The sequence below is a fragment of the Homalodisca vitripennis genome, chromosome 2, assembly GCF_021130785.1.
Source record: "Homalodisca vitripennis isolate AUS2020 chromosome 2, UT_GWSS_2.1, whole genome shotgun sequence".
Lineage (NCBI taxonomy): Eukaryota > Metazoa > Arthropoda > Insecta > Hemiptera > Cicadellidae > Homalodisca > Homalodisca vitripennis.
Window position 1 is genome coordinate 18,121,506 of NC_060208.1, and position 27,100 is coordinate 18,148,605.

The 27,100-nt window shown below is 33.9% G+C and overlaps 2 protein-coding genes across 4 annotated transcripts in view; one reads left to right on the top strand and one right to left on the bottom strand.

The window, feature by feature from the left end:
* Positions 1-17,661, bottom strand: part of LOC124353617 (probable cytosolic oligopeptidase A) — a 38,722-nt gene extending 21,061 nt beyond the window's left edge. For all 3 annotated transcript variants that reach the window (XM_046803538.1, XM_046803540.1, XM_046803539.1), the window contains exons 1-9: positions 17,412-17,661; positions 14,285-14,448; positions 12,764-12,969; positions 11,474-11,641; positions 9,732-9,823; positions 7,051-7,239; positions 5,405-5,520; positions 3,782-3,908; positions 967-1,167 (exon numbers count right to left, since the gene is read on the bottom strand). In XM_046803538.1, the coding sequence (XP_046659494.1) occupies positions 967-1,167; positions 3,782-3,908; positions 5,405-5,520; positions 7,051-7,239; positions 9,732-9,823; positions 11,474-11,641; positions 12,764-12,969; positions 14,285-14,448; positions 17,412-17,497 (1,349 nt within the window). In that variant the 5' untranslated portion in view covers positions 17,498-17,661. The remainder of the gene's footprint in view (positions 1-966; positions 1,168-3,781; positions 3,909-5,404; positions 5,521-7,050; positions 7,240-9,731; positions 9,824-11,473; positions 11,642-12,763; positions 12,970-14,284; positions 14,449-17,411) is intronic.
* Positions 17,662-19,741: 2,080 nt separating this feature from the next.
* LOC124353618 (small nuclear ribonucleoprotein F) lies at positions 19,742-26,209 on the top strand. The gene is made up of 2 exons (XM_046803541.1): positions 19,742-19,899; positions 25,764-26,209. Exon 2 carries the CDS (start codon positions 25,800-25,802, stop codon positions 26,061-26,063), a length of 264 nt encoding a protein of 87 aa, XP_046659497.1. The 5' UTR covers positions 19,742-19,899; positions 25,764-25,799; the 3' UTR covers positions 26,064-26,209.
* Positions 26,210-27,100: the final 891 nt, after the last annotated feature.

The window sequence follows — 27,100 nt, forward strand, 5'->3', positions numbered from 1 at the left end:
CCTTTGTTAATTTTTCATGTTTGCAGAGAAAATATAGATTGTGTTGTTGGTATCAAACATGAGGAAGGATGTCCTTAATTAAAATCTTTTTTATTATAAACTTCATTGCAATAAGTCATCTAACATGATCTTAAGATTATTTAAAAAATATCCAAGATTTCCATTGGAACATCTAAAAAAATAATTATAATAAAACATTTGGTAAAAGGCAAACATAGGTGTGTCATGGCTGAAGTTAGCTTGCAAATAAAAAATAACTACGTGTGAGGTTTTTTATAGTGTAAATATCTGAACGAAAAAAAATTCCTTTAGTCATTAAATGACTCATGGTGAGAATTCCATGTTTTAATGACGGTTGTTTCTAAATGTTATGTTTAGTATCTGATGTTTTATGTATACATTTGAATACTTTGTTGATATTTAATTTAGAACTTATGTGTTTTTAATACAGTTACATCTTCAAATTTCCTATTTCACTTACTAAACGCATTATCTCACTTCTCTCAGGGTCATGTCTAGCCTTCCCTCCTTAAGTAGATCAATGTCTTCTCGGATTATGGGTCTAATTACGGGATATGGTCACCTGAAGAAGCATCTTCACAGAGCATTCATTGGAAGGATCCGCTCTGTAGAATGTGTGACGAACAGGAGGAAATTGCTCTTTGACTGTCCAGCAGTAGCAAGGGAGCGCTATGCCATATTTGGTATTCTGGACAAGGTGGTGAAGTTCTCCAGGATGACCTATCGGTTGTTTTCAGCGGTTTATAGAACTGCTGAAACCGAATACTGATTGGCCTCATGGTATACTTCCGGGGTGTGCAAAAGACCCTCGAGGCTTAAGTGCTTGACAATTGAAGAAGAAACCCAATTAGAAGAAGAAACCCAATATCTGACTAAATAAGTTTCTATTTATGGAAAGAGATGAAATCATTACTCTTGTTTGTCAGCAAAAAACTAATCCCTCACCTCCCGTAAGGGTCTAAGTAGAAGCCAGCAACTGGTTTGTTGGAGTCATCTTCGTAGATGTGGAAGAATCTGACATCAGGATGCCAAAGGTCCATCTTCTGCTCCACGAACTTGAGGTCAAACAGTCTCTCGCAGAGCCCCAGCAGACCTGTCCACACTTTGTCGAACGGCAGGAAGTCGATTAGGGTCTCTTCCTGGAAACTGACCACAAAGCAAAACAATTTCCGTAAATCAATTTATAGAAATTATTATATTAGTATAATTATATCAGGGTGATTGTATAAAAGGATATATGAACACAATATTTTAGATTGGATAAAAATGTTTTATCTGATTTTGTTTAGTTTCTATTTGTGTTTTAACCTTTTCGAAATCATAACTCCAAACTGTTTAATTTGTATCATGTTGAAATACTGCTGTTTTGAAATGTCATACTACAGAAAACAACATTATACAAATAAATTTAAAAGGAAAACAAAAACACACTGATAATGACAAAACATTTTTGGTAATCTATTTTTAAATTATAAAAAGTAAGTTTTTGCTTATTTAGTATAACTAAATTAAATTAATGTAATGAACGTTCATGAATAGAATCAATATTTTTATGAAATCTGAAATTTTTGAAATTAGTGAATTTTTTACTTTTTACTTTGGTTTATTACGTTCTAATAGGGTGAATAATATTTCAAATGTAGTATTGTATCTGACATACTTAGATTAAAAATTGGTTTTTAAATAAAATATATCAAAATATATGAAACTTTTGTATATGTGAATTAAGTATTCTGACTGCCTTTGTATTTAACAATTGCAGAAGAATTTGTCAATACTCCCTTTTAAATTAATTTAACATTTTCTAAACATCGGTGATTTGTGATAATTTGTGTCAATAATGTCAAAAATATATTTTTGTAAATGCTTTTTAAGAAATAATACAGTATGGTACTGATATGATATTTTAATGGGCCAAAATAGTTAAGAACAATTTCTTACGTAGTGCTTTCTTTCCTGAATGAGAGAATTAAGTCAAATTGAAGTAAAAATTAGTTTATAATAAGATTTCCATGAGATAATTTCCTGTGGGTGATCGCCATACCCACTGTTTAGTGAGAGATTATATTTCCATAACGATGTTTCTCTTAATATTTACTGTTATAATATAAATTCCAATAAAAGCAATTTCAACCCATTGACTACCAATTAAAATTAAAATATTTTACCCTCAGGTACTGAATTGGTTTTTCATTTTTCAATAGAAACCACTGTGTGGGTGATTAGGGTCAATTAAAAACATTAAAAAACCATATAAAATGTAAAAATTGTATATTATTGTCTTATATTATGAGTATTTTAGTTGCCGACAAACAACTGGATTTATACCAGATCTACCACTAAAAATAAAAATATGTGGATCATTAGATTGTATTGACCACACCCAAGTTGTCCCATGATTTTCTTCAATTTCTTCATTGCCACTTTCACTCAAAATTTGGTCATTAAAGTTACCATCACTCACTTCATTTTTACTTTCATTGAGTGTGTTCTCCACAAAGTTACTAACACTCTCAGAAAAGAACAACATCATTTTACCGTGATGTAATTTCAGGCGGCAACTGATCAAAATAAACAATCGACAGATAAAATGATAAACAATAATCGATTTCGAGAGTCTACTAGCTTCAAAATCAAACATTTTAACAGATCATCAATATAATTTGTATAGACAAATGCCAAAATAATCGATATCAGGAATATGTTTTGACTGCCCGTTAGTAATTACGTCAACACTAACTGATGACGTACAATGTCATTAGTAGGTGATGGATTAAACAAAAAGCAGAAACATTTTTTACAAAATTATAAAATGTTGAATTTATTTCTCAGTATATAGTTTATTGTGTGTTTTTTTGGTGTTTTGTGTACATAGTTTTTTTAAGTATACTTTTATAAACTTTTTACGTAAATCCCATATCAAAGTAATTTAAATTTTATGAACAGTGTTCAGTGTTAATATTTTCATTAATTAGTTTCAGTGTTTTAAAACTCTAAAAGTAAAGACTAAATACTCCATAATACACTAAAATTAAGATTGATAAGCTTTATAAACCTTAACCCATTGCGGATCGTATTATTTTGGCGCGCGGGCACCAGCGGGCGCGAATTAATTCACGGTCAGCGGCCGCACAAACAGCAATGGTGCGTCACATCGTATCGCTCGCTATTGTATACTAGAAAATTTAGCTGCGAAGGTATTCGTTCAGATGGAACATGGGCCTGCTGGGGTATCCTTGATGTAGGTACGATAACACGCGAGCAAGGTTACGGCATGGCAGGGATAATGTCTAAATCATAGTCTAAATAAAGCGGCTCGGACAAATCGATTGCAACATCCGGGCCATTGTCTAGACTAAACCAACCAACATGTACGTCTGCGTCATTTAGTTGTGTCACTAACCTCAAAAGTATTATAATAACAACTGAGGAAAACACCCAATCAGAAGCGCTAAAAAGCAGAGAGTAAACTCAAATGAATGATTTTTCAACTTCGACATACAACTGCGATCTGTAGGATATTTATAAAACTTTTGAAAATTCTATACGTAGACCGTTGTTAAACACTCTTAGTAGACAAGTGAAGACGATCGCGCCCGATCTATCAGACATTAACAGAACTATTTGGAGGGAAATTTAAAAGCAGACCGCTTTTGCGACCTGAGCTCGTCACTGTGCCGTTAGGCCCGGCCACTGCGTGACGAGCCCAGCTCGTCAGTGATCCGCAATGGGTTAATAAAGATAGGACAAAAATGTTTACTTGTACAGAGTCCGCCTCTGTTTCCGCTGCCAGAAAGGAATGTCCCAAACCTGTAGTCCACCTTCGAACCCTCTGTCCCAGGCAAACTGTTGCAGGTCGGCCAACTCTCTATCAGCTGCCGGCTTTGCTGCCAACATTATAACAAAAACTTACACTATTTTAACAAAGTATAAGAATAAAATTTTTCTTTTTCTTTATAAACATTCACGAACATCACATAGACAAAAAGGGCAAAAAATACTTATATCAAAAATAAAAATAAAATCATTTCTTACTAGCAGAGAAATTATACACCCAAAAGAGGACGTTAGTGTGGGAGTCTCAGTTAAACATTTATTTATTAACTAGCAAGCAAAACAGCAAAATAAAAAAAGTATAAGAAGACAATATTATAAGACAAAAAATATTTAAATTACACATACAATAAGGAAACATTGATAAAAAGTAAAGCAAAGAAAAAGACAAATACAACATATAGTATCAGCATTCCAATAAATAAAATAACTCTATTTCATGATTATTCTTATTATAATAACTTTTTAATGGTTTTTTTTTAACTCAGTAAATGATTTATTGACCATTACAAATTCAAGAATAATATTGAAAAATGTACAAGAAAATTAAACAAAACTTTTTATATAAGATCCAGTTGGGGTTGGGCAAGCAGAAAGTATTGTCTAGTGGGGTAGTCATATTATGTTATTAACAGTTAATCTTGTGTTGCTACTTAATTTAAAGAACAAAGCCAGCACCTTAAATATAAATATATATATATATATATATATATATATATATATATATATATATATATATAAATACCTTAAGAACAGAATGTCTTTACCGACTAACAAAGAAAATGCATGTTCATAAAAATTAGCATTTGTTAGTAATCTAATAAATTTTTTCTGTTCAATTATGAAAAAATATAAATTATAGAAACATAAATACTACCAAACAATGAAATGCCATATTCTAGTTTTGAATTTATTAAAGAAGAGTAACGTACTTCAATATAGCCAAAGGACATTGGTATTTCAGATAAAAATGATCTAAATGACTGACTCAGTGAGATTATTATATGACTAACCTTGCACCTTGCATGACAAATCTTCATCTACCTGTGTATTTTTACGATTTCAATTGTGCAACAATGTTGCTCTTTGAAATCACTGCTGATGAAATTTACTGGCTGAATGTTTGCAAAGCCTGTCACTTGTAGGACTGTAAGAATTTCTTTTCCTTCTGTCTTGTCTGTCCGCAGATATCTTGACGAACTGACCTATAGCCTTGAAATGTTGAATGAAACTTCATTTATATATTAGCAATACTGAGTTCGATGATGGTGCATGTCACTCCATTGGATTTGGCTGAGTATTAGTAAATATTTTTACATTGGTCTTACCCAAAGCATGGTGGCAACGAGAAAATAGAGAAAAATTGTTTTTGAGATTTCCCAGATTCTACATGTTTCCGGATTATTCTCGACCACAGTTTTTTTCTAGTGCGTTAAATTTCTGGCTTATTCCTAATTTCTTGGTTTTTCCGTTCTGGCTACCCTGTCAAGGTATGACAATAATTCTAAATGATCTAAGATATACTAAATGCTTACTAAGTCTGACTTACCAACTTGCAACATGTTTCCCAAAGTCTGTTGTACATTTTCCAGGGAGCCGGCCATTTTTGTTTCCATGGATAAATGTGCATAGCTTTCATACCCAAGCAGTCGGGCTTCATCCTTCCTGCAAAACAAAGTCTTATATCAAACTACCTGTTTTGTTTTAAAATTTTACTTTAAAATAACCGATGTTTTAGTTTTTGGATAAACATTTATTATCACAGTTGACATCACTATCACACATCACAGTTTGAAACTTGTACAGAGTCCAAATGCCACTGCTCTATAAGCACAGCTAAACTCTGGCAATCTTGGAATTCCTAGTTGAGATTAAGTTCAGTTTGTCCATGTTCAAAGGAACGGTCTCCCGACAAGAATACACACTACAAGAGAAAGGTGATATTTACATGTTCAGCACTGTGCTAGTTACTACGCATCACAAACCACCGCTCACACAAATGTGGGATGGTTGCGTCAAGCATCATGATGCTGTGTGCAAGAGTCGCTGCAGCTGTATCCAATACTGACAAGACTATATCACCAGAGCAAACATTCAACACTGATCACAGGTGTTCAGCACTGTGCTAGTTACTACGCATCACAAACCACCGCTCACACAAATGTGGGATGGTTGCGTCAAGCATCATGATGCTGTGTGCAAGAGTCGCTGCAGCTGTATCCAATACTGACAAGACTATATCACCAGAGCAAACATTCAACACTGATCACAGGTGTTCAGCACTGTGCTAGTTACTACGCATCACAAACCACCGCTCACACAAATGTGGGATGGTTGCGTCAAGCATCATGATGCTGTGTGCAAGAGTCGCTGCAGCTGTATCCAATACTGACAAGACTATATCACCAGAGCAAACATTCAACACTGATCACAGGTGTTCAGCACTGTGCTAGTTACTACGCATCACAAACCACCGCTCACACAAATGTGGGATGGTTGCGTCAAGCATCATGATGCTGTGTGCAAGAGTCGCTGCAGCTGTATCCAATACTGACAAGACTATATCACCAGAGCAAACATTCAACACTGATCACAGGTGTTCAGCACTGTGCTAGTTACTACGCATCACAAACCACCGCTCACACAAATGTGGGATGGTTGCGTCAAGCATCATGATGCTGTGTGCAAGAGTCGCTGCAGCTGTATCCAATACTGACAAGACTATATCACCAGAGCAAACATTCAACACTGATCACAGGTGTTCAGTGCTGTGCTAGTTACTACAGTTCAGAAACAACCGCATGTGAACATAAGATTGCTGCTGTGAACATATATCAGATCTGCAGCATCTGTAATCTGACACTGGTACAGATTTATTCATGGTTCACACCAGCCTAATAGATCCATAGAAGTTGGCGACAATGACGTTCAAAACTGCGTTGATTTGACATCATAGACACCTAGGCTACAAAGGCACTCAATCTGATTACCCAGCAAGCTATCCAGTGCAATCCAATTGAACAGGTTTCTCATTGTCTCATTACGTTAACACTTGTTTTGAATCTCTTCAGATGCACATGACTCCAGATTCCAGGAGTCAAGTCTGTGACAACGTAAGATTTCAGATGCTGCACTAAAGGAAGGAGAAATATTTCAAAATAGTAATTTAGGTTAATTTAAAATGGTATTTCTCACCTATGAGCTCTTATCTTCTCCAAAATTGCACTGTTGTGGAGTTGTGAATCTTCCAGTGAGTGAGATGCCACTCGGCTGTTGGCTTGCCACACGTTCCAGCGGAGTTCCCTGTCTGGACAATATGCCATGAACAGCTCCTGGAGTTGCGGCTCCAGCGTCACTGTCCAAGGACCTCGGCTGGGCTCATCCCTGCACACGACTGGCTTTAGAGTGCACATCGTTAAAGATAACTTCTCTAGAACTTTAATAATTGTATAACGGAACAAACACGAGCAAGTTATAGAAGCTTTAATCAATATCATTTATGGCACAATAATAGTGCAGTAATACACATACTATTGTTTTATCAGACATGGTACAATGAAAGCGATATACAATGTGTCTACTATTTACCTCATTATAAAGGCTGAACACCCAATTCATTATACTCAGGAGAGTTGATGGCCGAATGGTCTCAGACGTCAGACTTTGGATCTGAGTTAGAGATAGCTCAGGTTCAAATTGACCTTGTACTGTATCGACTCTCCTTATTCTGTTTATTAACATCCTCACATAGGCCAGTGGCCCATAAGGACGGACAGAATAAAGCTTAAAAGGAGATCAGACTCCCTTTTTCTAAAAAGAAAAGAAAAAAAGTTTTACAGCAATATTGATCTATTGAATTAAGATAGTAAAGTACTGTATATTTTTTACACAATTTTAAAGCAATTTACATGAGATAAAAATGAAATGTAACTTGGTTTTATTAACCCTTTTAACCCCAGCCATTTTCCCATGGACTTGCCATAAAGCCCATGGCGATAAGGGACCTTAGTGCAGAATTGAGGAAAATACATCTAGTTTTCTTATTTTTGAAGATAATTTTGAGGTTTTTGTTTTAAATTGTTCACAAATAAGTATACTTTTAGATGTAATAGTTCAAAAGTACTTTTACAGAATGATTTGTTTTTGTTTAACATATATATACATAAACAAATTTTTTATAGTTTGGACATACATAAAGGGTAGAAAAAAAATTGTAGCCCCTGAAAAATTAACCAATTTTGTTGCACACATATTTCTTACTACACACACAAAATTTGAAGAACTTTCCTTGATAAATGCAGGAGATATATTCAATTCATTGTATTGCTGCATAAGCACTTCTTTATATATTTCCACATACACGTCAGTAAAAGTATACAGATATGTCACTAGTTTTTGCACTCTTGAAATAATAACAATTGTAAAATAACAAGAACTAATTGTAATTGTTTGTAACACTAAAACTTGTTTAATTTTTCAAAAAAGTAAAAGAAATACTATAATATTTACAATATATACATTTTATATAAGCAACTCAGTTTATTGTCTTAAAAAATGGCACCTTCACCACTAATAATATTATTTATCAAAGTGTTTTCACTCACTGGTGACTTTTCTCTATGACGTTTACTCATGTTTTAACTAATAATACAATAAATCACACGAAAAACAACCGCTTTCAATCACGCAAACTAATTGAGATTATAACTCAGCATAAAACAACAAATGCAACTGAAGTCGTCTGTCGGCTGACATCGACAAATAAACTACGCTCAACGACGACGAAATACAGTGCCAATTGGAAGATTTATTGTTTTTGCATGTAGCCCGTTTCTTCACCGACAAGTATACCGAAACTGATGGCATTTGGACATATTATTAGCCAGCTACATCAAATTCTCGAAACGTCCGGTATATCGGACGTTGGGCATTTTAGCTAGACCACCTCTGTCGGATATATCGGACGCCGGGGCTAAAAGGGTTAAAAGCAAAATTAGAATCATTCTATTTAATCTCAATACAATTTCTCATATGAAAGAAATATTTATATTTGTGTAAATGTGCATAATATGGGGTGATTATGTCTCCTGTCCTACTAATATTTTAAAAGTCACAGATAAAAAATAAAACTTTTATTAAAGGAAGTTATAAAAACTTTTTTGGTACTAAACCCTAACTCAAAACCAATTGCACCAGGTAATAACATCTAGATCACTCTCTCTCTCTCTCAACTCTGCTTGGTTTATTCCTAGCAAACTTCTAACATTTATTTGTATTCTATCTCTGTAGATAGGTTTTTAGAGTTTAAATAATATACTTTATCATCCAAAAATTTAATTTTTAAGTGTCTTTTTCTAATTTATTTTTATTTTTGGTTAATTGTCTACCAAGCCATTTTCACTATCCATGTCAATTTCATCATCACGGGAACGAACCCAATTGTCTACGTGTGCATCAGATATTTCCATAGTACAATAAAAACTAGAAATAAAAGCATAAAATACTCCAGGAACGGGTGACAAGCAATAACATGCGGTAGCTGTCAACTTTGGAACTATAGTGAAAGGTGCACTCATGACAAAGAAAGTGCTGACATCTAGTAAAAAATGAGAAAACTAATTGCTTAGCATGCAGTTGTCATACAAATACATCTTGTGCAATATTACAGTGGAAAAAAATTAAAACAGACACAATATTACGATCTATAATATTACATCAGTACCACACTCTTACGCTATCAGTATGAACACATTATTGCGTCAAAAGCCATGAAGCGGTTAACTCACAGAAAAACACTGAATATACAAATTCAGAGTAAATGAAGTGTTATTATAACTATGAATACTTAAAACACGATATTACTCTTAGCTACGTACTTATTTTCTGACATTAGCCTCAGCAGCTGGTCTGGCATCTCTCTGGTGACACTGGGGTCGTGTATCGTATGTTTGAACATCTTCGATGAAACCTGTCAACAATTGCAAGAAGTGACAAGGCTGAAGAGTGTATAGTCAAAAATTATACAGTTAACTTTCTCAACAGAACCGTTTAATTATGATGTCTTAAGAACTTAAATTGATTGTATATAAGTAGTGTTCAAATATGGTACAAAATTGTTTCCTTTATTACATATACTAGTGAAGTCTGGTTTTTCCTGGTTTTACTGAAAGATTTCAAAAAGAATCATAAAAATAAATACGCACATAGATAAAAAAGTCAAATTTGTTTAAAAACTTTAGATACTAAACGAAAATTATAACATTTGGGTTTTAAATTATTCTAGAATAAATGTGATGGTTGAGGGAAGGAATATTTTTATAAGGGGAAAAAGTAATAAAATATAAACATAAATTATAGATAGGAACTTTATAATATATAACAATGGAACAGAAACAATCTGTTAAATTCTACACAACTCCAATATAACTATTGAAAGAATGTAATCCTATTTGTTTGACTCTATTTCTATACAATGCTTTGTAGATAAAGGTGGAATAATGGTTAGTGACAGATAGCTATAATTCTTTCACACAGAACAAACTGTAGGTCTAGCAGAAAACTCCCAGAGAGATCTCACATCTTTGCTGTATTTTTTGTAATCTAAATTAAATTTAGAAGCACGCAATTTTATTTTCTAGTATTTCTGTTCTTATATAAATCATATTCTGATATTAAATTACAGTAATATTAAAAAATAAAGTTTTAAAGCTATTTAAAATGTGACATTTTGAAACAACTTGCACGCACTTGTTAAAGAGTTAAGTGCAGTTAAGGCTACCGTCTTAACAATAACTGACTGTAGATTGAGTAGAAAATCTTAAAAATATGATGATTACTAATTCATCTTTTAAGAGCGGCCTTTTTGCGCACCTTGGAAGCATACCATGAGGCCAGCCAGTTTACAGTTTCAGCAGTTCTACAAACCGCCAAAAACAAAAACAATCGATCAGGTCCTCCTGGGGAAATTAACAACACTTGTCCAGACTACCAAAGATGAAGGGATGGAGTACAGTAACGCTCCCTTGCTACTGCAGAGCAATCAAAAGGCAGGTGTACAGCAGACTCCTTCTGTCTGTCACACAATTTACAAAGCGGATCTGTTCAGAAAATGCTGACTCTGTAAATATGCTTCCTCAGGGGACCACGTCCTGTGCGTGCGAAGTGACCACAACCTGAGAAGATACTGATCTGCTTAAGGAGAAATCACGCGTGACCCTGGGGGAAGGCGACTGCAGGACCAATCTACTCATCCTCACGCCTGGGTGCAGTCTCCTCTCATGTTCAGTGTGAATCCACTTTGAGATAGCCTAAAAGGATTCACACCTATAAATACCACAGAGGCCCCATAGGGTTGAGGCCCCATCTGTTGGACACTGAGCCCTCTTTCCTTGTGACCAGGAACCCAACAGATAGTCACATTGTTGATTCTACCAAGGGATGATCACTGCTTAGTAACAAAGATTTATTCTTGAAGATTGTAAACTGAGCGGACTGGCTATTTATATAACAGTAACGGTTTATATCGAAGTGAAAGTGATCAGCTTATCAAAATACTGTTTTGAACGCATGTGTGAAGCTGATTAGTTGTTGTAGTTCTAACTCACAGTAGTCACCTTACCTGCATTCTCATGGTGAAATCTGACCGACACTCGGCCATCCGTATGTGAACATTGGCGAGTTCCTCTCGTTTGATCTCTTCCAGATCCAGTCCTGCCAATCTCCCCTCCAGGATGAACTTGTCAACAACCCTCTGGTCCTCCTCCGTCATCTTACTCTGGTCACTCTCCTACAACATCAACACTTCAATATGTCTGCTCTCTAAACCAGAAAGGTTGAGACAGTTGATAGGGTAAGAATAACTGGAAGAGTAAGTCATGATAAACACTGATATTTCACCACTACTAATGGCTTCCTCAAACCGGGCGAGAAAATAAAAAGGTAATAACACAATGACTCTGTGCCATTGTTTCACAATTACAAAAAAATTGTTACCAACTATGCACATTAAATACTTAAAATGATAAATGTATATCAAAGATTCTACTAATTGTGGGTCTGACGATGAAGAAGGTAGATAATGTTGTCTATTTGGATCATGGGATTTGATGATATGGTTAGCTTCCATTATTCTGAGTAAGAGGACTATTTTGGTGGCATAACGGTGTAGTCAACCTTTTCATTAAGAAGAATGCTTTGCCCTATCTCTGTTTCTGAGTAGTTTGTATATATTTTAATTAAATGGTTAACCAATCTGTTTTCACTGTTGACTTATTGTGTTTGTTGGCTCAAAATTAACTATAGAGAAAAATGTGATATACAATATTTATCGAAATATAAGTACTAAAATATTATTCTGATAAGTAAAAATTTAAAATTTCCGTTAAAAAAATTGCAATGTACATATAAGGAAAAGAAAACTGTAAATGAATTTAAAATTCCAAAATGTCATAAATTAGGTATGGCTTATTTATTTGTAGACTGTTAACTGCATTTAACATAAACTTACAAACATAATAATGTAAATTTAAATAATATTTATATTTAAATTATGTATTTATTTGACAAATACATTAGTTTTAGTGAATAAACTGAAAATAGTACATAGAATGCATTATTTGTGCTCATAAACTTTAAAAGATTTATAAGACAATTAAAACTACAGTTCATAACTACAATTTAGCTAGCCATGGCCTACAAAATCCATATAATTAGTTGATGATTATCTTTTACTCATCTGGTATGTATTCATATCACTATCCTCATTCCTAGACTCACCTGATTCTGTAATGAGTCTGAGCAATTGAAGTAGCAACATAAAATATGACTGGTCAGTAAATGTCTAACCAATCCATAAATATTGGGTCTAGTCTATGTGACAATATCGTTTAGCGTGGTATTTTTGTCTCACCTTACACGCTGTGTATATAGCTTTGCTATAGAACTTGGAAGCTCGAGCTCGACGGGCCCGATGATGTAACGGAACATACGTTGTGGCCGGCATCAGCGTAGAACTCGTCAGGTACAAATTCTTCACTATTCCCCAAGATGTGTCTAGAGACGCACTTATTTTCTCCAGTGGTTCAATCACCTCTTTGACAACATCGGTGCAACCGGCTATAACATGTGACCACAGTCAATTTTAACAAAACAATAACTATAAAACAACAATAAACATTACAGATTCTATTAAATATGAAATATACTTTTAATGCAGAATTTATCAGTTTTTAATTTACGACTAAAACATTGAATTTATGTTTTTCAACTTGCCGATGGTCTAAAATGGTGATATTTGACAGTATATGGTGATATATCTTTAGATAAACTTATGTATATTTTTTGATTAGAGCAACAATGCCAATGATACTAAGGCACCGGAAATAGATGACAAATGCCCAGAAATAACAGAAGACTCTCAAGGACACATGTATGTGAGTATATATGTATTTGATCAGAGTAGCAAATCAAATGTTACTACGGCACCGTCTAAGTCTAAATAACTTAGACCAAAAGCGGGTTACAATGGATACAAATAGTCACTTTTTGCCCTTAAACTTACACACAAACACACACGCGCACACACACGCACGCGTGCACACACACGCACGCGTGCACACACACGCACGCGTGCACACATACGCACGCGCACACACAGGGTGTCACAAACTTCTGTCAGTGATAGTATTCATATTTCAAACAAAAAATGTCATAAACATAGGTCTAGAAATGTCTTGTTTAGCCACTAGCCGCAATTTTATATTTTTTATACAAACATTATTATCTCTAAAACTAGTTAAGCTAAATAAACCAAATTTGACATACAGGTTTGAGTAGATAAGAGGAAAATTTTAAAAAATATTTGTGTTATATTCTTTTATATTATCAAAATGACGTCTGTTGAAAATGATGAAAGTAAAGAAAAGTCTGGTTACAAAACATTTACCAGACACAAACTATTTGAATAATTTCATTACCATTCCAATGGTACTTGTTTCAACGAAATACGTCAATGCATAAGCGAGCACGACCACTTTAAAGGTAGACTTGCACAAGCTAGAGGCAGCAAACTGATACCTCTCAACTGACAAGTTTGGCGCTCCCAGCTTGTGCAAACGTATCTTTAAAATAGTCATTCTCGCTTATGTTTTGTTGAAACAACACCGTTGGAATTGCTAAAACAATTGCAAAATAGTTAGTATCTAATAAAATTTGTATAACCTGTATAAAACAGCCAATACCTACCAAAAGACAACAGTTTTGCTGCTCCTGGCCACTAAAATAGGTTTAGTTATTAAAACATCCTGAAAATTGAATAAGATACAATATTTTAACAACTCGTTAGTGTAAAAACCACTACAGATCAAAGATACTTTGTATCTGTAAAAAGAAGCTTACATAACAATTTTAATACAATTTTGCAAGCACATACCTTTCTCCACCGCCTGTTCTATCACCCTGACTCCTTGTTCAAAGTCCAGAAGGTGTTTCCCCATGGTCGTCACACACTTCTCTGTCGTAAGGCTTTTGAAGTCTGGCATGTTGTCTTTCATAAGTGCTACATTATCAGGAATATTTGGGTTGATCTCTGGTAACCTGTTGATAAATTTACAACAATGATAGGCCAACCAAAACCTATAATGGTGTTACATCGTAACAACAGTGATTTTCATGCAGGATTAAAACAGAACTGAATAATTTGGGCAAATTTAACACAGTTTTAAGTCCTGAATGTTACTCTGGATATTTGTGTTACGCTAGAACATAAACTCTATAAGACCAGTAGATGGACTATGCCTATATAACTGGCAATTCAGCTGCTGAAGTCATGTCCGCCATCTTGTTGTAGGCAAGAAATGCAAAACTAGGCTCAGAATGGTGCAAAATGTCAATGCTCTTGTTTCCAATAACTGTCATGATCTAGTATCCTTAGAATAAAAATAATGTTTTGAAACTTTCCATGAACAAAGCTAATAAGTCAAGGACATTAATAGTACCATCCAAAAGATAAATACGGTTGTTTTATATTTTAAATAGTAAAATAATGTCAAAACTGTTATATATGTTTTAAAAGTTACATAAAAAAGTTAGTCGGCTGTTAAAAAATTTTTTTTGCACTGGTGAGTTTAAAAACAGTGGAATTTGTAGTTAGAGATTCCAACCATCTGAATCATACAAGTCCTCCTGAACATAACTATATATGGGTTTAGGGGGTCCAAATCGCTAATAACAATATTTTTTAATAATTAAAATGGAAATGTAATTTTGTGGTTTGTGAACTATGCTGTTTGTTAACTATGATTTTCATTGTCATCTCCACCCATTAACTTATCTGAGTGTTCTGTGGTCAGAACAGCTTAGTACAACACCAACAACCGTCAAGTGCAGTACCCTTCACTGCCTCACCGATAACATAAAAAGCAGTAATGGTCGGAGGCATTCGTGATCAGACCAGACCCTCTAGAATTTGGAGGTAATTCCCCGCGCTGATGGTCGGAGGCACTTGTGTCAGGCTAATATGAAATTTTATTTTCAGCATGTCTAAATTAACTAAAACGTCTTTTATTTGGGTAAAATTCCATTGTTTTAAGCGTTATTGATATTTTACGTATCCAAAAATGGTGCAACAGCTAACATCAGCAGCAACCAATACTAGGTTGACTCACAGTCACAGCAAAAAAAACTTCACTTTTGTTCTATAACTCCGTTATTTGTCATCGTCACTCCTTATATTGTTTATTTTAAAGGATAGACATTAGTAAGCGACCTACACTCGTTGTTCGGTTGTTTTTATCAAATGGTTCGATGCTTTTATCCAAAGGAATAATTCGATGTTACAATTTATCTTAGTATATGATATCAAATTATTTGTTATAGTCATTTTAATGAAAACAATAAACAGCAAGAGGTAACTAATATTTTGAGACTTTGAAAATGGCAATGAATATGAGGAAAATATGCGAGATATTTCTAACAAGTGATGAGATTTGTTTAAGTGGCTCCAATGTGTGGGTTTGGCTCCTGGTAACACACTGGGAGAATTATTTCCGGGTAGGGTATGATAAGCGGACCCGGTTTTTATATCAAAGAATGTAATCATCGATACCCAATATTCGCATCTCAAATCCTAGATTATCAATCGATATAAAGTATCTATAGTTCTCAATAACAATCATATGTTTTAAATTAAAATATGGATCTAATATTTACAGAGATCAAACAAATTATTATAACCAAAATTAGGAAAACTGAAGACTCAGAATTAGGGGAACTGATATTTGCTCCTCTCATAGTTACAAGTAGTTTCTTTCCCACAAATTTCACACAATGGGTTTTTCGGTACGAATCAAACACGTAGAAGCCATGAAAAGCATGTCTTATCATCTTTCAAAACTATGTCGTGTACCCTAGTTTTCTAAAATTGACTGCCATTTTTAATAATCAAATGTTACTCATGTAAAATTGAAATATTACATTAAGAGTATTATTTGAAAGTGTTTACAGCTATTGATATAGATTATTTAATTAATCGTTAAAAATAATTAGTCAGTATCGATTGATTATATCGATGGTTATGATTAAGTAATATAGTTTGCCAATTTCGATATAAAAAACCGGGTCCGCTTATCGTACCCTACCCTTATTTCCTCCACTTCACAAAACCTGTTATTCATTGATATCAAGCTGGGCAAGTTATAAATATTGTAATGTTTCTTTGAATTCTAAGTCTAGGCAATTGTTAGTTTTGTTGCTTTATGTGTTAGTCTTAAATTTATGTTTTTAAAATGGTAATCGTCGAGATTCTTCTTATTACAGTAAATTATTATATTTCTTATTGTGTACGATTTTTACATATTGAAGTTGGATAATATATCAAACTGTTCGATAAAAACAACTGAATAATGAGTATATGCCGCTTATTAAAGTATCCCCATTTTAAGGACGATATAGCAATAAGTTAATGACATGAAACTCGTCTTATGTCACTCCGCCCGTTAATTTTTAATTTACCTTAAGATAAATCACTTTGGTTGCAATATTTTATCTGCAAGGATCCTTGAGATATGGGCAGAAAAGTAGATTGCGCCCTAACCAAGTTACCTGGCCCTCCTCTCATGTTATCCGCTAGTGTGGTTGACGTCTTATTTCATGATCACTATGGTGCATTTAATAGTAACCAATTATAAACCTGTATTAGGATTTCAGTGCATGCTAAACCCCTTTTGATTCCTGGACTACAGGTGACAACCAGTGTACAAAATGAGAAGTGCAGATAGGGGTGGTGCAATCACATATAGCAATAAGGAGGAAAGGAACTGGCATTGCGGACAGAAGTTGGCAATTATTTGCTTGTTGCTGTTAAGTCGGCAAAATTAGGGTTTGCAACTCTGATGTAAATTCTCTTAAAGGCGCTCTGGAAATTTCCTCCAACTAGGGGTGATTTGAGAAGCTTAAAAAGAAGGGGTAATATGGCATTTACTATAAGCAAGGGATTTTTTAGTTTATAGGAGATAAATAAAATTCTAGATAAAGTCCATTATTCAAATTTGGTTACTTACAGTACTATGTAACCATTTCTCGTAGGTTGCACAAGCCTTGCATTAAGAGTACGAGGAAATCTTCTACAGCACAGTGAAACTGACATGTTAAGTTAAACGTTTTTAACTAAATCCCTTTAAAATCAAAATATCTTGACAGTGTTTATCAACCTATTATCAATAAGAACATGTAAACCTTCCTATCATTGATACGGTGACCTAACCTATTAACATGATATTGGTCTATCAACACTGACTGAAATTGAGGAATTTCAAGAACGAAGAAATAGAATTGAAGAATAAGAATGTATAATAATAATAACCATACATAGGCCATACTGTTCTGAAGGTACAGTCGGTGAGTCAGGTAGCTGAAAAAAATCAAAAGAGAGAATTCTTTTAGATTGTAAAATTTATAAGATTGTTTTTAAAAAATGCATGCGACGAGACATAAACTTTGACTATGTGTATTAGGATAGTGAAATATATCAGCGAATGGAGAAGTCATTGTGATACACTTGACTAATGTGGGAGTGCATGATTACCAAGTAATTCGAAACGTTTCTCTTTATAGGGTCATTGTTGGTCCAGACGTCCTGTTATAGATGAACAAAATAACAATTATCCTCAACAAGGATTCGAATCCCTCCACTGACTGCCACCCCCAAATTCACTTTTATCTTATCTTGCTCATACTCCTACAGCTCATTGCAAGTACGAGTCTGCAAATTACTAGAAAATTTGTACAGCTTTTAGATAAAATGAATGATTTTAGACAAGTTTAAGAATTGGTTGGCACTCTCAGTCGATCAACCCCGAACTTCTAGATTTTCTGACTGACTCAAGGCTAGCGTGGAACGACCACGTCCACACTAAAGCAGTGAGGATTGGAAAAGTCATGTCTGTTCTGCAAGCCGAAGAACCAGAATACAAAGTTCTTTTTCTTAAATAAAGTGTAATAAGCATGACTAACTACTTCTTCACCCTCTTTACACGTGGAATGGCATTGGCCAGATGTTCTAAGCTTAGAGATGAGATACATATCTTTCTCAGCTTTGTATCTAAATGACAATGTTTTGGCTATTTGATGAGTATTTTTAATTTAAGTCTACAAGGAAACTATATGAGTTCACAATAAACTAAAAGCTATGGTAAAAAGAGTTAGATTTGGTCAACACATATCGATAAAAGATCTACATCAAACTTTCCCACTTATAAAACAGTGTATTTTTTATTTGATGCAGGTTTTCCTAGTCAGCTAACAATAAAAATTTCAATTTATAATGTATTCAATAGCTAACGTTATGTCAATGAGTAAGAAATCCAACTACATGCGGAGGGGTTGAAAATCTATCTAACCTCACAGAAGAGGAGGAAGATGGGCTTACAGATTTATTTAACAACGGGGAAGTAAAAATCTTCAACAAGGAAATTCTAATTGAACAACTTAATATAATGATCACCAAGAAACGAGCTCCAAAGCTGTGTGAATAAAATAAATTTGTCATATTTGTATGAGTATGAGAGCATAATAAACTATGGGCCAAAATTCAGAGATAGAGTTGAGAAAACGTACAAACAAGTTCACACTACTAAAGTGAAGATAGACATGATACTTTTTCTTCCTTTTATTAATTTCCTCAGTCCAGATTCGATAGAATTATATTATTGACAGTATAAAACCAAATTATTACATTTAAATTGTATTTTATAGTAAGAAACACTCGTCATAATTTTAACGTTTTAATGTTTTTTCCACCCCTATGTACAAACGATGTTACAAGGTGTTTCTAAAAAAAGTGACTTGCTTAAGGAGCTCCTAAAACATAATTATTTATGAAGGAAAGCTAGCTAAAGAAAAAGATTGTTTGAAGTCTGTTAGAGTTAAAATTTTTAACCATCTTCTTGGGTTAATTTATGGATTTGATTATTAAGAAATCCAGGAGTACTATCTGTGACCTGCTCATTGAGAAATTATATTATTACATTATTTAACTGAACGGTTCGTCATCTATTGGTATAATTGTCAATTAAAACTTCCTTATCACTAAAACAATGTAAACGTCGCTCCCACCAGCAGTTGAACTCAAGAGAATTTTATTTAACCTAATGTGTATTTAATTGAAATTTAATAAGTTGTATGCATGTATTCTGTATCTTCATGTTATTACATGGATCTTTAATCATTAGTTTGTAAGGTATTCTGTCTAGGCACTGGAGCTGTAACTTGACTTTGCCACTATTTGTACAAACAATACAACAGTAAACATAATTTAATCTAAATGAAATCTGTATTATTACCTTGCAGTGGAGGAAACTGTTTAAAATCAAAGCCACCGGATCGCGAACTACTTTGGCGGGCCGTGGACTGTTTTCTGGCGTCACTGGACTGGGACCCGGCAATCGGCAATATTCATTTTTCTAGTGCTGGTTTTACAGGTTCCTATTTCTAACCCCAAGTACTTCAGGCAATAATTTTATCACTTACTGTGGTTCAGCGAGTATTTTGGTAGGTATACTTTTAAACGTAACTGTATTAAAAACAGCCTTACTTAAAAGCCTGGAGCTTATATCTTCTAAGGGGAAGCAAGGACATAGGTTGGTGTCATGATGGCCACACATTGATATGCCATTATGATACAATTTTGAGTAATTATTGGGTTCTAGTATGCATTAGCAGGAAAGCTATAATAATCTCAAACCACTTTGATCAATTTATTAAATTAGTATGTTTTCATTTCCAGAAAGAATTTGTAGGTGGTCTTGATCGATAATTGGACAATAACTGTCATGTTTGAAATGTTAGGTTATATCTCAAATAGTCCACCAATCTAGAGCATGGAGTAGAATCAGGGTTTCTGGGTGGGGAGATAACAAGTTAAGAAAAGGTGGGAATTGGATGAGGGGATGTTTGGGATACCAACATTCAAGCAAAAAAAGAGCTGCAATATAATAAGCATCCAACACTCGAGTGATCAATAATATCAAATCATTGATATTCATGAGTAAAGAATCCAGGTAGAGTAGGAAAAGCGTACCCGGTTTTTTATTTCAATATTGACAAATGATATTACAACATATTACAATTATAACATTTGATATGACCAACCGGTATTAATTTTTCAATAATAACTAACTTTTAACAACTATAAACACTTCTCCATATTTTATAGATAATAACAGACAGTTGAAAGCTAGTGGAGAACCATGAAAAGTGGCATATCAGCCGACCTGCTTGCAGTTCATCTCTGTGACTATTTGTACAGAAGAGAAGTACACTTTTATAGAGAAGATGCTTCAACAACTTCTCGAAAGCGGTTAATTATTGCTATCCAGTAGAAAACAAATAATTACGCCTATTTAGTATTTTCTGTTATAAATGTTTGTTATCACTTCATTATTATTTGTGAGCTTTTCCTATTTAAGTGCTCTCGATCTTGTTTGCCAATGCGCACATTATTTGTGCATCTCGTTATTAAATTATTTTTACCTGTTTCGTGATTGGTTCACAAAACACCTACAGGCACAGATGGCCAGGGACATTCCTATCATAATTTTAGTTATTGTTCAGGCTTTCCTCCCATTTATATATCTATTGTAATACTGTATAGTGTAGATTTACTTTATTTTAAGTTGAAATTTTGACAAATAGCGTGAAGTGGCTAAAGTAAATAATTAGGTACAAAATTAAAGAGTTGGTAATGTTGTAAAACAAAAAGAATGTTAAGAATCCATGTGTTATCATTGATATGAAAAACGGTCAAATTAGTCCTTTTTTATGTTAAGTCTAATAAATATCATAGATGGATAACATTGTAAATTTATCCTTACCTTATTTAATTAACTTTATGAAGACCAGACCAATATATATTCATGCTGGGGAAAAAATGTTCATTTATAAACCAAGCCTGTCTAAAATCCTCAGGATAATAAGTTAACTTAACCCTTTGCGATCGGTATGCCATTAAATGTGGCCTAAACATATCTCTCGCTCAGCTCGAGTGGAGTATTAGCTCGCCGGGTCACACATAGTGGCCGACTGGGTCCGGCATCTCCACTCGGCGATTGTGTAACCATATACCTCACATTGACTCGGATTTAAATGGAAGTGATTGACCTCTTGGGCTTTCAAATGAGAGGTTTTGAAATAGAATTCTTGACCACACATTGTTTACTTGCTATAAGGTTATTTTATATTTGATTTGTTGTATTCTTGAGTCTTATAAAAAATATTAAGTAATATGTAATTTATGACATGGTTTTGGTGAATAAATGTACTTTTTCCCATAAAGATTTTAGTTTTCAAGATCTATTTGTTGTAAATTTAATAAGTGGTAATAAATTAAAAACATTTTGATGAAACAAATATATTTTATACATATTTGATGTACCAACATCATGAAAAATGTAAAATAGAAAGGAATTTCACAAATGCAAACGTAAAGTAATTGAAAGATCAATGATAAAACTTGTACCTACCTTAAAATATTGTTATAGTTGTAAAACATTGTATTTTGTTACGTGCAAATTGAAAAATCAATTTCCAGTAATGCTTGACCAAGGATTGTAAAAAAACTAATTATAAAACAGAACTTATCATTGTTGCAATATCTGGTGTTCTGGTGAGCTGAATGGGGTAAAAAGTGAGGGCCACTAGGTGTGGCCTGCCGAGCTGAGGGACTGGATGTGATCATAAATCAATGACCTGACGCAGAGCCATGGACAGCCGTAGTAGCCCGGTAATCTGAGAAGACAAGTCATATAAGTTCAATGCCAAACGTTAATGGCAGTTTTCTGAGGTTTAAAAAAATTTCATATTTTAAATTTTATAAAAGATTTTGTGACGTTTTTGGTCTTAAAAAAAGATCCTCTTATAAAAAAATTATAAGACTAACTTGTAGATGACATATAGCCTACGGTACTAATAAAAAACAAAAAAATGTAAAAAATATTTTTAGGATGGAACAATTTTTGGTACTTTGGGATTATACCGACCACACCCAGACATGAATCGTTATTTAACATTTTGCTTCTACTGATTACTAGATTAGCGTAGAAGACTATTTCGTCAGTATAAAACAGGAATTGTCTTATCGCAAACCCCTCCCCATCCTCAGACAGAGGTCAAAGTCGAGCGTCTAGTAGATAACGTGATTGCAGAGCCTCGCCGCCCGTTCAGCTGGTGCATCGCTTTGTTGTACTTTCGTGTTTTACCTCTACATTTCTCCAAACACAAAAATTCAACAAAAACAAATATTACCAAACTAAAACTAAACTCTTTATTGAAAAAAACACTAAAAACTTGTTTTTATTCTTGATCACATTCCGCCACCCAAAATGCGAGTGCCTCCGGCCATCAGCGCGGGCTTCGACAGCACCTTCGGTGCTTCCCCGCGCTGATGTCGACGAAAGAAAAACATCCCTCGAGATAGTACCTATCAGTAAAATATCAAATTCTAGAGGGGCTAATCAGAAATATAAATTGAATTGAAATGGAAAGGCAATTATGTACCGTGCAAATCACGTGATGCCGCGCGGCCTGCCGTAATCAGGATTCTCGAGAAAGATAAGATAACAGCGACAACAATACCGATCACAATACCTGGAAATGCTTGTAAGTTTGTAATTTTGTAATTGAAGAGTTGTTTTTTCGTTCTATCATGTTTGTTTCTATAAATTTCTATTTTTGTGTTCTTCATACTGGTGTGGTCGGTATAATCCCAAAGTACCCAATTTTTATTTGAAATCTATGGTTTATAGATCACAAGTATACAAAGTCTCAGACAAATTGAACCAAACTAATGTTTATGATTTTTTTCAACCAAATACGTCAGCAGACGAACCCGCGTACTCAGCTAGCTGAGAGTGAATGTTAGACAAAGAGAACTATGAGATTTACTAGCCATCCGTAAGACACAAAGAATAACATTGTTATCAGTGAAGTTTGGCAGATAAGCCTCACAGTCTCAATCATTAAAAAAAAACATGATATACATGTCATTTAAAATGATGCTATCACATCAACTATATATAGTTGGCTGGTCTTGTTCACGTGGATGTCGATCGACAATATATAATTAGCCGGTCTTTTTTGTGTCGTTATTTAACGGCAACATATAGTCGGCTTGTTTCCAAAGGCTGTTCGATCAATTACGCATTGAGATTGGAACTCTAATGTGATCTAGGCTTGAAAAGGTGCTATTTTGAGGGATGTTTTTCCACTTGTTCCAGCAGTGCAGGGTGATGCTGAAACCTGCACTCACGGCAAGGGAAATTTTTAACCTTTACCTACTTTTACAAAATCATTCAATGAAACGTGATCTAATCACGGGAAAGAACCGATCTCAAAGTCCCATAGTCATAAGAGTGAGCAAGATTGGAATGTCACCATATAATGCTGGCGGAAAGAGAAAAATCTTCCCTTAAAATGAATTTAAAAAGTCAAGCCCAGATCATGTGCCTCAACCTCTTCAGTTGAATAAGATAGGAAGCAGTGAGGCATGTGGACACTGAACCTTCTTACCGCTTGGCCAGGATAACAATGACTTTCTGTTACTTATTTTCATGTTTATTATTTTCTAAGGACTGACTGATCGTCATACTTAAATATGAAAGATCAAACTGTAATTAGTAATTAACTCGAATTACCACCATTATTTTTCACTTTAGATAATATTTACTTCAGCTCAATCCCTAAAATCTTGACAATTTCTTAAAATAGTAGAAAAACATGTTTCAAGTTTATCTGCTTGGTACTAAACACACCTTTCAAATTATTTGTTGATTTTTTCAAATGGAAAGTACTTAGTAATTAACCCATTAACCACTTATCATGGTACCGTTTCGGCCACTCATCATGAGACGATATAGTGATGACAACACACGTTATTAAAACATTATTTTGGGTTCAAATAATAAAGTTTACGTATTAAAAAAGAACAGGTACAACACATATAAATATGTATTAACTCCGGAAAATCAACATGAATCAAGGTATAATACTATATTTTGGGACTTATTGTAACCAGTTACGTTATTGATTTGTCAGTAAAGCTATATTTCAGTAAAACGATCGATCATTGTCTTATTCTGTAAAACTTTGTACTTTAATTTTGGATGTCTCTGACACGACATGTTGTTTCTACAGTATAATCTATGGTTTTGAGTGTGCATACACGTACTGGTTGGCGTCCTTTCTCTTTGTTGTTATTACAGTGGTTTTGTTTGAATTTTTTGAACACGGCAGAGGTTTCTAATGAGTTTGATCATGTTTTCTCAAAAATTAGGTAGATTATATTCTAGCCTGTTTCATTAGATAAAAATACAGTAGCTTATTCACCAAATTTGTGTGTTAGAACACAAATTTCTTGTTTTACAAAAATTTGTGTAAAATTGAACAAATTAAGATAAATGAATGAAATAAAATTGCCACCAAGAATTAAATTTTCTATAAAACTTCACTAAATATCATGGATTATAACTGTTTTGTATTAAAACAATTTCATGCTTTCAAAATTTACAAAAAATATTCAAATTACAATAATAATTCTGAAAATACAACATTTTTATGTACTTAACATGCTTATAAATTGCATTATGTTATAGCCTGTTTCATTAGCTAAAATAGAATAAATCAGCCAACCAAATATCAATAAAATTAAATTTTTTGGTAAGAGTTTTTCTAAACTGAATTTTTTGCATATTTAACTGGATTTCCACAAGGAGATTGGGTGCAGGAATCTTGAGTTACATAGAAAAGAAAAGAACAGAAAATTAAATTTTTGGATCAAATTCAATTTCTGTCATATATTGGTGCAAATCAATAATTTTAAGAAAAACTTTATTAATAACTTTGAATGAAAATGCAACTGTAAGAAGTTGCGTGTGGTAACAAAACTTTTAATGGAATTAAATAATTTTTGGCCCAAGATGAATATTTAAATTTTGTGAGAATTGAATTAAATTGAATACTGATTGAATGGTGATTTAGAGGTAGTTGGGTTCTTGTTGTTAATCACATTAAGTTAGTTGTCAAATTAACCTAGTTCATCATATTAAACATTAAAAAAAGTTATATACAGCTCGATCTGTGTTACATTAACACTTTCAGTCTAATTTTCACATGCTGAGAAAATGAAATAAAATTACTAATAGCATAAAATAACTGAAGTGCAGAGTTTCATTTTTAAGTCGAATATCAAAATGTTATTAGATTGTGATAAGACATTTCAGCTCTTCTATACGGATTCAGTTTGCGGATGTGATGCGTAATTCTCAAGTTTGAAGGTTTGGGTGAGACTAATCGTACATTGCATTAAGCCACTTTGTTTTATACGTTAAATAGTTACTGATTGTTCTTGTGTTTTGTTCCAGTTTTTTGTGTGAACGTGCCTAAGACAAACATTCAACATGGCCACTATGCCGATAAATCCCAAACCGTACCTGAACAGCTTAACGGGTAAACCAGTGATAGTGAAGCTGAAGTGGGGTCAGGAGTACAAGGGGTTCCTGGTGTCAGTAGACACGTACATGAACCTCCAGCTAGCGAGCAGTGAAGAGTACGTGGACGGCAAGATGACCGGACAGTTGGGAGAGATCCTGATCCGGTGCAACAACATCCTCTACATCCGAGGAGTGGAGGAGGATGACGAGGAAGGCGAGATGAGGGAATAGGAAGTAGCCACCACCGTCTCGTGTAAACTTTTGATTGTTCTTGGACTGTGGAATTGTGATGGAACATTGAACAAGTTGTCTTTTATCGATCATGTGTGATTCTGTACAGTGAATTTTTTATAAAATAAATTTCTAGTGTAAGTTGTTCTGTGAGTTTTAATTTAAATTTATAATGGATAGTGAGCACTCCGCAGTTACCCTGTTTTTTTGTTGCTCCATTCAAAATAGATTGTACAAATGGATAGACTTCGCCAGGAAGATAGATTTTTACATCCTTTTTTTAATCCTTTTATTTCACTTACTTTTTCTAACTCATCACAAGATCAACCAACACATCATGAAATGCTTAATATTTTACTACTAATAAAATACATTAAATATTAAATTTCAGCATTGCTTGTAAACTATTACTACAACACACACATAAGAAAAGAGGTTAAAGAGATTTTTCAGAATATATTTACAGGAGTTTTATTAGTGTAGAATTATTTGATCAAAATCAAGTTGTCACCCACCGAATCCTATTATATCGTGTTCACTGAACTTCTATATTTAGGTGGAGCTAAATTTGTTCAAAGAAAGATCATAGCATTTTCTGTTGTGTAGAAATTCATGTTCAAAAATAAAAACCGTGTAGGTAGACAAGTGGTAAAGTTATCAGTTTTCTCTATTATAGAAATGAGATCGGTATGGTGTAACTAATGTTTATTTTTGCTTTGTCCCTCTAATATTTAGGACAAATATAGCCAAGTAGTCCAGAGGTTGTTGTGCTTAACTTTCATTATTTTTAATTTTCCAACAAATAAACTTTAGGCTATCGAAAACAATACAAAATTTCACAAAATAAAAAATGTTTTTGCTGATGGTGTTATTTTTAGCTGATTAGATGTTTTCACTGATCGCACATCTACACTTCAGCCAATGGGCGTAGTGGATAAAGAGTGGTTATTGTTAATATTAAACTATAGTTCATAACTAGGTTATGTGAATGAATGTAGTAGTGACTACCCTCCTATTTGTTGTAGCTTACATTCTCC